This window comes from Notamacropus eugenii, chromosome 5 (assembly GCF_028372415.1).
Source record: "Notamacropus eugenii isolate mMacEug1 chromosome 5, mMacEug1.pri_v2, whole genome shotgun sequence".
NCBI classification, from domain to species: Eukaryota; Metazoa; Chordata; class Mammalia; order Diprotodontia; family Macropodidae; genus Notamacropus; species Notamacropus eugenii.
The window spans coordinates 319,251,891-319,265,358 of record NC_092876.1 but is presented as its reverse complement, the minus strand read 5'-3'; the positions used below and the strand labels follow the sequence as shown (position 1 = coordinate 319,265,358).

Below are 13,468 nucleotides of genomic sequence, written 5' to 3'. Positions count from 1 at the left end.
ATGAAAGAGTCAGTCCTAAGAAAAGTTTAAGAACCTCTATTCTAAACCAAGTGTTTTAGTCCCAAGACCACCAGTGGGGATGGTCGATATGGGGTCAGGCAGCAAGAGTCACACGGTAGGGACACAAAGGAGGTGGGAACAAAAAAGAGCGAGTCAGGTCGATGAGGAGGAACTCTGGAAAGACGGACCTTCCGTGACGTCACGCCTCTGGCCCCGCCCACGACCGGCCTCAGGGCGCCACTCGCACCACCTCTCCCCTCGTGGGAGGCGGGACTTCCTGTTGCCTAGCCGGAAGCTTTTTAAGTCGCTAGCGCTTTATTCCAGACAGGGAGCTGGGGTAGTAGGACGCTTCTCCGGGTCCAGGGAAGATTAACCCCGGGCCAGGTGGATCTCCCGCCGCCGACACTGTTCCCACCATGGGCAAGAAAGACAAATCTGACCGCGGTGAGACTGAGGCTGGGGAGGGGACGCCGTGAACGCCGTCTTGAGGCCCCTCGCACCCTGCCGGCTTCCTGGGGGGGCCCCGTCCCTGGAGGAAGGCGAGCAGCCTTTTTGGCCCTTTCCTTGCCCCGGAGGCGCCCGGGCTGTGGGCGTCTCTGCCCTCCCTTCTCTTCCCGTCTCCGTGTGGATGACTCCCCGAGGTCTTCAGGGCCCCAAAGCTTTCGTAACGTACGACTTGGGGTTCACCGTGCCGTCCGGGGGCAGACTCGACCCCGAGTCCAGGCCAGCTTCAGCAGATGCCGGATGTCCGCCAGGCAGCTGGAGCACGTTAGGTCCAAAAGAAAACTCACCTTTTTAATCAAAGGTGCCGCCATCCTTTGGCCCTGCCTCTGCCCTCCCACGTCCAGTTAGTTGTCACCTACGTAGTTCGAGTTCTTGTTATCTTTGGCCTCGACTGTTAGAATCTCCACATAATTCAGTTTCTGCCTTCTCCCGTTCATCCTGCACTTAGCTGCCAAGGGTCTAACCAAGTCACTACCCTTCTTAGTAAACTGCCATGACTCCTCCTTATCCCCGAGAGCAAACACAGTATACACTCTTTATGTCTGGCCTTTAAGACCCTTCAAAGGGTACCTTGCCAGTCTTATTAAACTGTTCTCCCCACCAGACACTCAGTGATCCAGCCCACCTGGCCTAGTTCTGTTTCCTGTACTGTGCATCCTATCTAATTTCTTTCCTCCTTTGCTTGTACTCGTCTTCACCCGACTCTTAGGATGTCTAGTATTCTTCAAGACAGCTCAGGTACAAGGATAGGCCTTTCCTGACCCCTCCAGATACTCCTACATCCTGTCACCCCAAGGAGCATGTATCTGTTTTGTAGATTCCTGTACATATCTGTATGTTCTCATCGCTGTCTGAGGATAGAGACTGTCTTTGTATCCTCAGAGTATAGCATAGTTCTGGAACATAACAGACAATAAGTGAATGTTGATGAGACAGAAGGGAGCAGAGATCAGCTCTTAACCTGAAACAGAGAGCCTCCTTTTCCTGAAATCAGTCAACCAGCTCACAAACGTTTGCTGATTGCTTTCTTTGTGCTAGGCACTTTTTGATCCGGGAGCTCTAACCACATGTGCATTTAACAAATATTTACTTCCTAAATGTCCCGCTGTGTCTGAGTCACCCTGCTAGTTGCTAGGGACGCAAAAATTGATGCATTTAAGGAATTTATCATCTAATGGGACAGGAACAATAAACATGAATAGCTGTGATATATAGGAAAGTGAATAGTCAAAGAGGAGGTTACAGCAAAGAGCTACGAAAAATTTAAGAAAGCTCACATGTTTTTCCTGTTGCTTTATTTATTACAGACACATGTTGGCATGGGGTCAGTGGGCAGTCATAGGTAGATTCAGTGTTGATGAAGCTGTGTCTATGGGTCTCTGCACCATGGATATCATCTGTCGGTCTTGCAAAGTACTGAAACATGCTTTATTCTTTGGTGAATGCTACTTGCAGACGGTAACTGGAAGACGTATATTTGATGATGGTGTCATTTGAATTTTGGCTTGGGGTTTCTCCTGGAAAATACAGTTACATCTCTCGAATATACCACCTTCAGTCTCCTCTGATACTGCTGATACAGGCCTTCATCAACCCGTACTTGGACTCTTTCAGTAGCCTATTGGTGGATCTGCCTATCTCACATCTTCTTCATTCAGCCATTAAAGTGATTTTCCTAAAGTACAGGTCTGACCATGACTCCTCCCTATTCAGTAAACTCCACTGGGTCCTTCCAAGATCAAGTACAAAATTCTATTTGGCATTCCAACCCCATTATAACCTAGTCCCCCTTTACATTTCCAGTCTTCTTACATCTTACTCCTCAGCAATAATGGCCTTCTTGCTGTTCCTCAAACAAGTCACTCCACCTTTTGGCTCTAGGCATTTTCTCTGGCTGTTCCCATTCCTGGAATTCTCCCCCTACTGGCTTCTTTCAAGTCCCAACTAAAACCCTGTCTTCTACAGAAGGCATTTCTAAGCCTCTTTTGGCTCTGGTGCCTTCTCTGTGTTTACTTATTGTCTTTCCCTCTCCCCCTCTCCTTAGATTGTGAGCTCCTTGAGGGTAGGGACTGTTTTGCCTCTTTTTCTATCTCAAGTGCTAATAATGCCTAGTATAAAACAGGCACTTAATAGATATTTATTATTTATTAGACTATTTAGTCATGTTTCGTTGCTGTGACTGTATTTGCAGATAAAAAGAAGTCTAAGAAAAGGCACTATGAAGAAGAAGATGAGGATGATGATGATGCTCCTGGGAATGAATCTCAGGAAGCAGTTCCATCGGCAGCTGGGAAGCAAGTGGATGAATCTGGGACCAAATTGGATGAATATGGGGCTAAGGACTACAGACTTCAGATGCCTCTAAAAGATGACCATGCCTCCCGCCCACTCTGGGTGGTAAGAGTTCCCAAGTCAAATCAATAAGAATTGCTACTCTGTTATGTGCTTCTTAGCATTCTGGCAGATACAAAGGAAATATATGATAGACTGCCCACAAGATATTTATAATACGATTATAAAGAAATATTTTTATACAAAACCATTAGAGCAGCCTAAAATAGAATATAAGGGAAACTTCAGTTTGTACCTGAAGGATTGGTGGAGTTGAATAAGTAGTAAGGGTATGCTCCAGCTGAAAATGATGGCCAGCTCATCAGTAGCTTCAGGTTCAAAAGAGGTGCATTGGTAGGAGTTCCTTGTGATGTAAGAGAGAAAGCACCTCTTAATCCCTTCTGATGTAAGAGAGAGGTGTTCTTTCCCCATCCTGTATTATAGGAGTGCTTATAGGAGTAACATTTATATTAGATGGAAGATATCTCAAAATTTAATCTAAAACACACAGTGTATATGTGTACAAGTTACGTGCTGTGATTTGATTGCTTTAGGATAGACATCTCTCCTAATCTTCTCCCTGTCTTATGACTATCATATCTGTCTTAGGCTCCCGATGGCCATGTTTTCCTAGAAGCCTTCTCTCCTGTTTACAAATATGCTCAGGACTTCCTGGTGGCTATTGCTGAGCCTGTATGTAGACCAAGCCATGTGCACGAATACAAACTGACTGCTTATTCCCTGTATGCTGCTGTTAGTGTTGGATTACAGACAAGTGACATCACTGAATACCTCAAAAAGCTCAGCAAGACTGGTGTTCCAGATGGAATCATGCAATTTATTAAGGCAAGTAACTATTCCTTAACCAGTACCAGAGGCTTCTGTGGATGCCATTAGTAACATTTCATAGTTGCCAAGTGCTTTATGGTGAATCTAAAAATTGATTGGGTTCAAATCCTTCCTCTATCATTTACTAACTTATGACCTTGAGAAGGTCATTTTAATATCTCTGGTCCTCAGTTTCCTCATCTGTAAAATAAGGAGTTTGGACTGCATGGCCTAGACAGTTCCTTCCAAGTCTAAATATATGATCATCTGATCCTAGTTATTAATTTAAAACTGTTCATACAATTTTGTACTTTGGATTCTAATGCTATATTATTTAAGAATCAAGCAACTTTTGAAAATTGCTCTGCTCTTAACATTAAAGTACTGATGCCTTTCTTTTAATATCACACTCATGTCTGAGTATATCCAAACCCCTGCTCTGAAATTTAACCTTTCCTTTTAAAGAAAAACAGAAAGAACTGAAACGTTGACTGTATCTGGCAAAGTATATAACTGTACTGCCCTTGTACTCCCTTGCTCTTCTGTTGAAAAGAAAGTGATAATTGTTTCATTATTTGTTTTCCTGAATGATTATGTGATCCTTGTTGTTTTGGCATGAGAAGGAGAAATAATCATGAGACTGATTTCACATGGAGTGATTGAGGGGATGGATTTACTTACTTTTGTGTAGAAAGCACTCAGATGTGGGCAGTGGCCCAAAATTGATCGGGAGGACTGGTGATGGTGGCAGGCTTGAGCGCCACCTTTGGTGTGTGTATTCTTGGTTATAGACCCACTGATACATTCCTTTATTGGTTGTTTCTTCTAGCTTTCTTTTTTGAAACAAAATTTTTAGCCTTTCTCTCTTTTCCCCCAAAATAAAGTGCTGCTTCGTTAATAATCCATAATTACTGTTTCTCAAAGTGCTGTTGGCTTGTAGCTTACTTAGATTTAAGACTGTCAGAAACTGTTTACATTGTATAATGTAACTCTTTCTAGGATACTTCATTGTTATTATTCACTGTAATTGATAATGAGTCAGTGATTTTGAGAAACCAAGATTAGGTGTTTCATGAAGTAAAGGTCAGATTTCATAGGATCCTATGACCTTTTTCTAGACTATTTCCTCACCTCCATATCTCGTTCTTCTGATCCACTCTATATTTCACTGTTGCCAGATTAATATTTCTAGTACACAAATTTGATTGATTGCTCCATTGCTCTGAAATCTTTAGTAACTCACTGTTGCCTACCAAACAGAGACTAGACTCTTTATCTTGGCATTCAGAGTCCTCAGTCTTCCAACAACCTATATTTCTAGCTTTTGCTCACATGATCCTTCTTCATATATACCTTGTCCTCCAATCAAACTAGCATGTCTCATGCTTTCTCACCTTCATGAATTTGATCATGTAATATCCTACATATGCTCAGAATGTGGTTCTCTAATCTCCACCTGTCTCCTACCTATCCATAAAGGCTTAGTTAATATGTCATCTTTTCACTGAAACTGTCTCTCACCACCTCAATTAGAATCTCTCTCTTGTCAGAACTTCCCTAGTACTTTAACTATTCCTTACATGAAGAGGGGCAAATGAGGCAGGAAGACCTGTTGTAGAATGAAGTGAGAAGCCTAGACAGCATATTAGTAGTGAGATGGAAAAGCACTGGCAGATCTAAAAGGTATTTTGAAGGAAAGGCAGAACTTTGTAGTAAATTATAGGAACAATGCATATGAGCTAATGTAGAATAAATAAGAATAAATACACAACAACTACTTTATTGTAAGTGTAAATAACATTAAAAGTTACCTTTCATTGCAGTAACCAGGTTTGATCCCAAAGAACAGATGATGAAACACAATTTCTTTTCAGTAGTGAAAGACAAAGCTACACGTGGAAAATGTTGCTTATCCATGGTCAGATGTCATTTTTTTGGGTTAAAGGATATGAAAAAAGAACTACAGGTTATTCACAACCATAATAAAGAATAAGGCAATGCACATCAAAACAGCCTTGAGGTGAAATCTCACACCTTGTAAACTGGCAAAGATGACAGAAGATGAGAATAGTCAAAATTAGAGGCATTGTGAGAAGATAGGCACACTATTGTATGATTGGTGGAGCTGATGAAGCTCTGAATCAGTGCAACCATTTTGGAAAGCAGTTTGGAACTATGCAAGTAAAGTGACTGAAATCATTTCCATAAATGATGAAAATGACTCCATAAAATTGAACTTTCTCATAACAAAAACAGTTCGGAAAAAACTGACAAAATTATAACTTTTTTAAAAAATAACTTTTTATTGGTCTTTTTTTTAATATCACTAAAGATTTCCCCTTTCACTCCAAGTGAGCTATCCCATAACAAATGGTAAAAGAAAAAAAAGGAAAAATCAGCATAACTGATCAGTATTTTGAATATTTTGAAAAAGTCTAAAAATATGTGCAACATACATTTACCTTTGCAAAGATAAAAGTGTTATCTCTCTTCTTTTGATTCATGTTTGTTCTTTGTAATTGTGCATATTTACTTTTGATTTTGTTCTGTGATTATTCCATTTATGCTGTGAGAGTCATTATGTATATCATTTTCTTGGTTCTATTTACTTCAGTTTTCATTAGCTATTTTTATGCTTCTCAGAATTCATCCTATTTGTCATTTCTTAAACCACAGAAATATTCCACTGTGTTCATATACTGCAGTTTACTTAGTCATTCTCCAAATGATGGGCATCTACTTTGTTTCTAGTTTTTGCTATCACAGAAAGTACTGCCATAAATACCTTGATGTATATGAAGATTTTCTTAAAATCACTAGCTTCCTTAGGGTATAAGCCGAGTAGTGGAATCCTGTATCAAAAGGTGTGGACATTTTAGTCACTTTACTTGCATGTTCCAAATTGTTTTCCAATGTTCCATTGTTCTAGACAGTCTATTTGCAGAATTGATGTATCCCATGCCTGGATATTAATATTTTCCTGATTCTGAACTACTTGTTCCTAATTTGTCTTTGTGTGATTTTGTTGTTTATTATAGTTGTGTACTGTCAGCTATGGAAAAGTCAAGCTGGTGCTGAAACACAACAGGTAAGAATCAGGGGCTCTGGAGGGAGAGAGGGAATTGAAATTTATTGACAAAGCAGTGCCGATTGCAGATGATACAATGATATACGTAGAGAATCCCAGATATTCAAGTAAAAAACTACTTGAAATAATAAACAACTTTGGCAAAGTTGCAGGTTACAAAATAAACCCACACAAATCTTCTGCATTTTTATATATTACTAACAAAGCCCAACAGCAAGAGATAGAAAGAGAAATCCCATTTAAAACTAGGGTAGAGACTATAAAATATTTGGGAGTCTACCTGCCAAAACAAATCCAGGGACTATATGAACACAATTACAAGATACTTTTTGCACAAATGAAGTCAGATCTAAGTAAGTGGAAAAACATCAGTTGCTTGTGGGTAGGCTGGGCCAATATAATAAAAATGACGATTCTACCTAAATTAATTTACTTATTTAGTGCCATACCAATCAGACTATCAGATAATTATTTTCTAGAGCTGGAAAAAATAATATCAATTCATCTGGAAGAACAAAAGGTCCAGAATATCAAGGGAACTGTTGAAAAGAAATACTAGGGAAGGTGGCCTAGCCCTGCCAGATCTCCAAATGTATTATAAAGCAGCAATCATCAAAACCACTTGGTCTCAGGACGGAAGGGGGTAGGTAGTGGGGACAGAGCGGGGAGGGAGGGGAAAAAAATATCTAAGTTATATGATAGTGATTGTAGAACACTGAAAATAAATAAAATAAAATATTAGCTTACATTTAAAAATAAACCAGTGCCCAAAGCTTTTGCTTTCGCTTTCCCATCCACCTAGTCAGAGGGAGTAATGGGGGATGTTTCTGAAGTTCTTGGCAAGAGTCCCAGCTCTTCAGTTTCTTGAAGGGGTCATTTATTTTGCCATCATTTTTAGAGATGGGTTAGCTAAGTGGAGTAGTTTTTGTGGTAACCAGAAGCCAGAACTAAAGTGTGTGCCCATTGCCTGGGAACAGTCAGACATTATGGTTCAGCCAAAAACAGTGGTTTGCAAGAATCCAGTGACCAAAACATGTTTGGTAGCATGGAATGTTAAAAATGGGAAGATCAGAGATCAGCTAAATCAGTATCTCCCTGTTCTTTTACTCCTTCGTTTCCTGTAGGTATTTTGTTGAAAGCTCTCACCCAGATGTCATTAAAGAACTTCTCCAGGACCAGGTGATTCGAGAATGCCGCCTGAGAAATGCTGAGGGGGAAGAAACTGAACTCATCACTGAGACCTTTACAAGCAAATCTGCTGTATGTTGGGTTCCTGGCAAACTCTTGGGAATGGGAAAATGTTTTTCTTCTTCCTGTATCTCTTAGTTCTTCTCACCTATAATGACACTCTTGGTTCTGCCTTTCCTTTGCAGATTTCCAAAACCAGCGAAGGAGGCAGTGGACCCTCCACGTCGCAAGGAACAGATAGTCAGAATAAAACAGATGTCCCTGCAGACTTGTTTGAGTTTTATGAGCAAATGGACAAGGATGAGGAGGAAGAGGAAGAAACACAGACAGTATCTTTTGAAGTCAAGCAGGTTAGCAAATACACTTTGCACATGGTTTATTCACCAGGTGAGCTGCTGAAAGCAACAAACATGGTTTCATCTTAAATCTTCTTTCTCACTCCTTCTATCTTCTTGTTCTCCCTGATTCTAGGCCCCTTCCTGATGACACTGCCTTCTGAGCCTCCCTTCTTCACCTTCCACCCCCCAATTTCTTTCTTTCTTTTGAAGTATTTTTTTAAAATTTTGAGCTCCAAATTCTCTCCCTCCCTTCCACTCCTCCCCTGCTCATTGAGAAGGCAGGCAATATGATTCCAGTTATGCATGTGAAGTCATGCAAAACATAACTCCTTATTAGCCATGTTGTCCAAAAATACAATAAAAAGCAAAAAATCTAAAGAAAATGAAAAAAGTGTGCTTCAATCTCAACTCAGAATTCATTGATTCTTTCTCTGAAGGTGGATAGCATTTTTCATCATGAGTCCTCTGGAATTTTCTTGGATAATTGTATTCATCAGAGTAGCTCCTGACCTCCCTTTCTTATACTGCCTGCACCTTTCTTCATCCCACCTTTGGCTTACTGGTCAAGAAGGAGAAATTTTTCCTGTATGAATTGTTAGGCTCCTCTCTATCGAAGGGCCTTAGATTGAAGAATCTCTGTAGTATCATGGGACTTGATGCAGTCAGTACATTGGAGAACTGGGAGAGCTTTCCCTCTGTCTTTTGGCCTCTGCCAGGATATCCTCCATGACAGTTTTGAGCCCCTTTTATAAACCTATTTCTCCCTATTTTATGCCCTCCTTGATATTTATAATCATATTTTGGGGTTTCATTGCTTAATGTGACTCCATAACTGTCAGTATTAGTTTAAGTTCTAAAGAGGCAAAAACCGATCTAAAAAGCAGTGTTCTGAACACGACTTCTACCTAAACGTTAATTCTGTTAAAATAGTCAACAAAATTTCGCGAATACTTCTTTTCCAGGAAATGATTGAGGAGCTTCAGAAGCGCTGCATCCATCTGGAATATCCATTGCTGGCCGAATATGATTTCCGAAATGATTCTGTCAATCCTGACATCAATATAGATCTGAAACCCACAGCTGTCCTCAGACCTTATCAGGAGAAGAGCCTGCGGAAAATGTTTGGGAATGGACGTGCCAGGTCAGGGGTAATCGTCCTCCCCTGTGGTAAGTGATCTGAGGTATCATTGAGTTCAGTCCTTTCATTTTACAGATGAGGAACCTGAAGACTAGCACAACTTGTCAGTAAAGAAGACCCTTTCCTCCTTTTGGTGCATTCTAGCCTTTTCTTCCTCCCTTATAAATGTCTCTAAAACTGGTGTTTTCTAAGAAGCAGTTACTTCCAACAAAGCTATCTTTGATTGGTGTCACAACATGTTTTAGCCCTCTTGTTTAGGTCTCAGCCCTGATATCTCAAAGTCAGGAACTACTCTTGATTTTTAAGAGCTTATTTGTTTTTAAATGGAATAAGCCTCTACCTCATAAGAATGAGTCTGCATATTTCAGTGACAGCTTTTTCAGTTTCTTGATGGCATTAATTTGCTCTTTTATAAGGAATGTTCTTGGTTTCAAAGTCATTTTATATCTGAAAGCAGAGAATGTAATTTTTCTCTTTTTCCAATAAAAGTTTTTCTGTTGGGTAGCAAGTAATGAGATTGAATTTTTTTGCAGTTTCTCTTGATCTGACCTCTGGTGAGGCTTTGTGGCTTTGTTTTTGTAGGAGCTGGGAAATCTTTGGTGGGTGTGACAGCTGCATGCACTGTCCGGAAAAGGTGCCTGGTGCTTGGCAACTCAGCTGTGTCTGTGGAGCAGTGGAAAGCACAGTTCAAGATGTGGTCTACCATTGATGACAGCCAGATCTGTCGGTTCACTTCAGATGCCAAAGATAAGCCCATTGGCTGCTCCATTGCCATCAGCACCTACTCCATGCTGGGCCACACCACGAAGAGATCCTGGGAGGCTGAGCGAGTCATGGAATGGCTAAAGACTCAGGAATGGGGACTTATGATCCTAGATGAAGTACATACCATACCTGGTAAGCTGACTGGCCATTTGTTGAGATTTATAAACTGCTTTCTAGTCTTTTAGAGGAGAAGTAGGAAAAATGGTAACCACAACAATAGTAACCAGCAAACTACATGATATCAGGTAAACACAATAACTTTTGGGGTTTATTTTAATTTATTTTTAGGTTGAGATGCAGCTCTTAATAACACTCTTGCTCTCTCTGTGACTAGTATCCAGATCACCACTGGTTTTCTCTTAGCTTTCCTATATAGCACTTTAAGAGCTAAGAGCCTTAAGATTCTTAGAGGTGATATTTTTAAAAGAGGCTCCCATATTAGTGTTTATGATTACATAAGAGTAGCCTTTATTTAATAGAATGGTACATTCACATCTCACTAACTCAAGCTAATGAAAGTGGGAATTAAGAATGATAAGTTAATGTCAGGTCTATTTTAGAGACTATTAATGAAATGAAATTTTATTCCTTATATATGCATATAAACACACAGTGCTTAAACTGAGCTCACTGTTTCACATAGTGCAGTGGTCTCTGTATTTTTTTTTGGGCGTACAGACCTCTGTCTGTAAAACAGTTTTGAGCATGTACTTATAATATGTGTGTTTATAAATTATATATCTGAACATCTATACTAATAATTATGTGCATTATTAATTATAAAAAAAATAGACAATTAAAAAAAGATGAGATAATATTTGCTACTAGAGTCAGTAAAGAGCCACTGGAATTTTTTGAATAGGGAAATGAGATAGCCTTTTGTAGGAATGAGATGAGGCAGGGAGACCTGTCAAAAAGCTATTACAGTAATATAGGTGAGAGATAACGAGGCCCTGAGCTAGAGTGGTCATGTGAATAAAGAGAACAGGACAGATGTGGGAGAGAAATTGTTCATCCTCTGTGATTGACTATTCCACCCAAACTAAAAAGTGGGGAGGCAGGGCTCTTATTCATCAATTTCTGACCTGGAATGTATAGTGCATCCTGTGAGGGGTGCCAGTACCAGTTAGATGATCTAGGGGACAGTCGATAGGTAAAGGGTAGTGAGTTTTCCCAGTAACAACTGCTAGCTGTTTCTTGGGTTTCTAAACAATGATTAGGCAATAGCTAACCTGAAGGCAGAGGTTAAGACTTGGCACAGTGGAGAAATAAATCTTGGCATTGTTGTATTGGAGGCAATCCCATATTTTAATGAGTATATAAGAATAGTTTGCCAATGACATCTAAATGGGAGTTCCAACGTTGCTTGAGAATGGTTTAGTATAATTCATCCTCCTAAATATTGTAGATATTTTCCTTGTAGGTTTGGGGGGTTTTTTTGGTCTATTATTTCATCTGTATAGAAAACACCCAGCAAGAAAGTTGGAGAAGAATACACATAAACCCTTTTACTGTTGAAGAAGAATACATGTAAACCCTTTTTCTGTGACTTCATACCCAGAGCACTGAGTGGTTAAGTGAGTTTTTCTGGGTCACAAAGGGGCACGCGCGTGCGCACATGTGTGTGTCTGTGTGTGTGTGTCTGTGTCCGTGTGCGTGTATGTGTCTGTGTCCGTGTGCATGTGTGTGCCTTATGCCCATATATTCTAAAATGTTTATGGTAACTCTCTTTGTGGTGGCAAAAAACTGGAAATTGCAGCAATGTCTATTAATTGGGGAATGGCAGAACAAGTTTTGGTCTATGATTATGATGGGATACTACTGTACTGTAAGAAACGATGAGCTCAGTGATATTGGAAAAACATGGAAAGACTTGCACGAAATAACGAAGAGTGAAATGAGCAGCACCAAGGGAACCCTGTGTACAGTAATGGCAATGTTGTTTTAAGAGTGACATTGACTAATTCATTTTGATTATTATAAATACCCAAATTAAATATAAAGGACATATGAAGAAAGGTGCTATCTGCATCCAGGGAAAGAATTGATAAGTAGAAGTATATACAGAATAATTTTACATATATATATATATATATATATATATATATATATATATATATATATATATATATATATATATATATATATATACCTGTTTGTGTCTAATGGTAGCGGGAAGGAGGACTGAGAGAGGGAAAAAAAGAAACTTACATGATAACTTTATTATATATTTAAGAAGAATAGTAAGTTGTACGCAATAGATTTGCAGTTTCATGTGCACTCGTCTTTTTTATTGTGTCATGGAAATCCTTGTTTTATTCCACAAGTTAAAATAAAAAAATTTTTAAAAGTAGTCAGTCAGGGGCAGGACTTCAACAGAAGTCTTCCTAATGGCTATGATCAGCCCCTCTCTCCACTAACATACTGCCTCCCATGGATTTAATTACTATTGTTAACTTGAGTTGTCATTTAACAAAGAATTGACACAAAGGTAAGTTTTAGCTTTCATTTATAAGCATTATCACAGAATATGAATTAGTAGAGTCTAATTTATTAAATTTTCACTGTATAACAACATCTCCCTTATCCAGTATCGTTAACAGAGGAGGTGTTTTACAGAGTTGGACTTTGTACATAATTGAGGTACATTTAAGCATCAGAACTTTTTTATATTAAATTATTTTTATCACAAAATTTTCCAAAATATATTATTTACTTAGAGAAATGAAATCTTTTAAAAGAGTATACCAAACATAATTTAGGTTTTTCTTCGTAGTCTAGGAGAATGGACTCTAAAGTTGGGTATAAACAAGAGAATTCATTGGATTGTGGAAAGAAAATAATTTAACTTCTAACTATATTTTTAATCTAGGAAAAAAAATAAGTTTTTTTGTGTGTGTGTATTTAGGTACGACAGTGTCCTAACTAAATCTAAATTTCAGACATGTTACCTAAGATATATAAGCTATCATGAGAGAGAAATTGAAGTTTCAGAACATGCAGGTGTTGACAGTGGCACTTGTTGCTAATGTTACTGATGTAATTCAGTTTGTCCCTGGTTAAGTGGATTTATAAATTAGATTACCTCGTTGTAACTAAATTAACCCTCACAAAATGGATGAGTGGCTTAAAAAGATTCCTACAAAGAATACCACCTTATCATTTGGCCTAAAGTGGACCAAAGTTATAAAATGAGATGTGCATATGCACACATGGCCAGTGTTGTTAAGTTGTTTTACCTGGCTATACTTGTTTTTTACAATGGAGAGTTTATATTTGGGGTGGATA

At 39.1% G+C, this 13,468-nt stretch overlaps 1 protein-coding gene across 1 annotated transcript in view; it reads left to right on the top strand.

Annotated features, from left to right (window-relative positions):
* Positions 1-236: 236 nt before the first annotated feature.
* Positions 237-13,468, top strand: part of ERCC3 (ERCC excision repair 3, TFIIH core complex helicase subunit) — a 34,994-nt gene continuing 21,762 nt past the window's right edge. The window contains exons 1-8 of the mRNA XM_072613442.1: positions 237-444; positions 2,696-2,901; positions 3,445-3,681; positions 6,702-6,751; positions 7,876-8,011; positions 8,125-8,289; positions 9,240-9,444; positions 9,998-10,312. Of these exons, the coding sequence (XP_072469543.1) occupies positions 417-444; positions 2,696-2,901; positions 3,445-3,681; positions 6,702-6,751; positions 7,876-8,011; positions 8,125-8,289; positions 9,240-9,444; positions 9,998-10,312 (1,342 nt within the window). The 5' untranslated portion in view covers positions 237-416. The remainder of the gene's footprint in view (positions 445-2,695; positions 2,902-3,444; positions 3,682-6,701; positions 6,752-7,875; positions 8,012-8,124; positions 8,290-9,239; positions 9,445-9,997; positions 10,313-13,468) is intronic.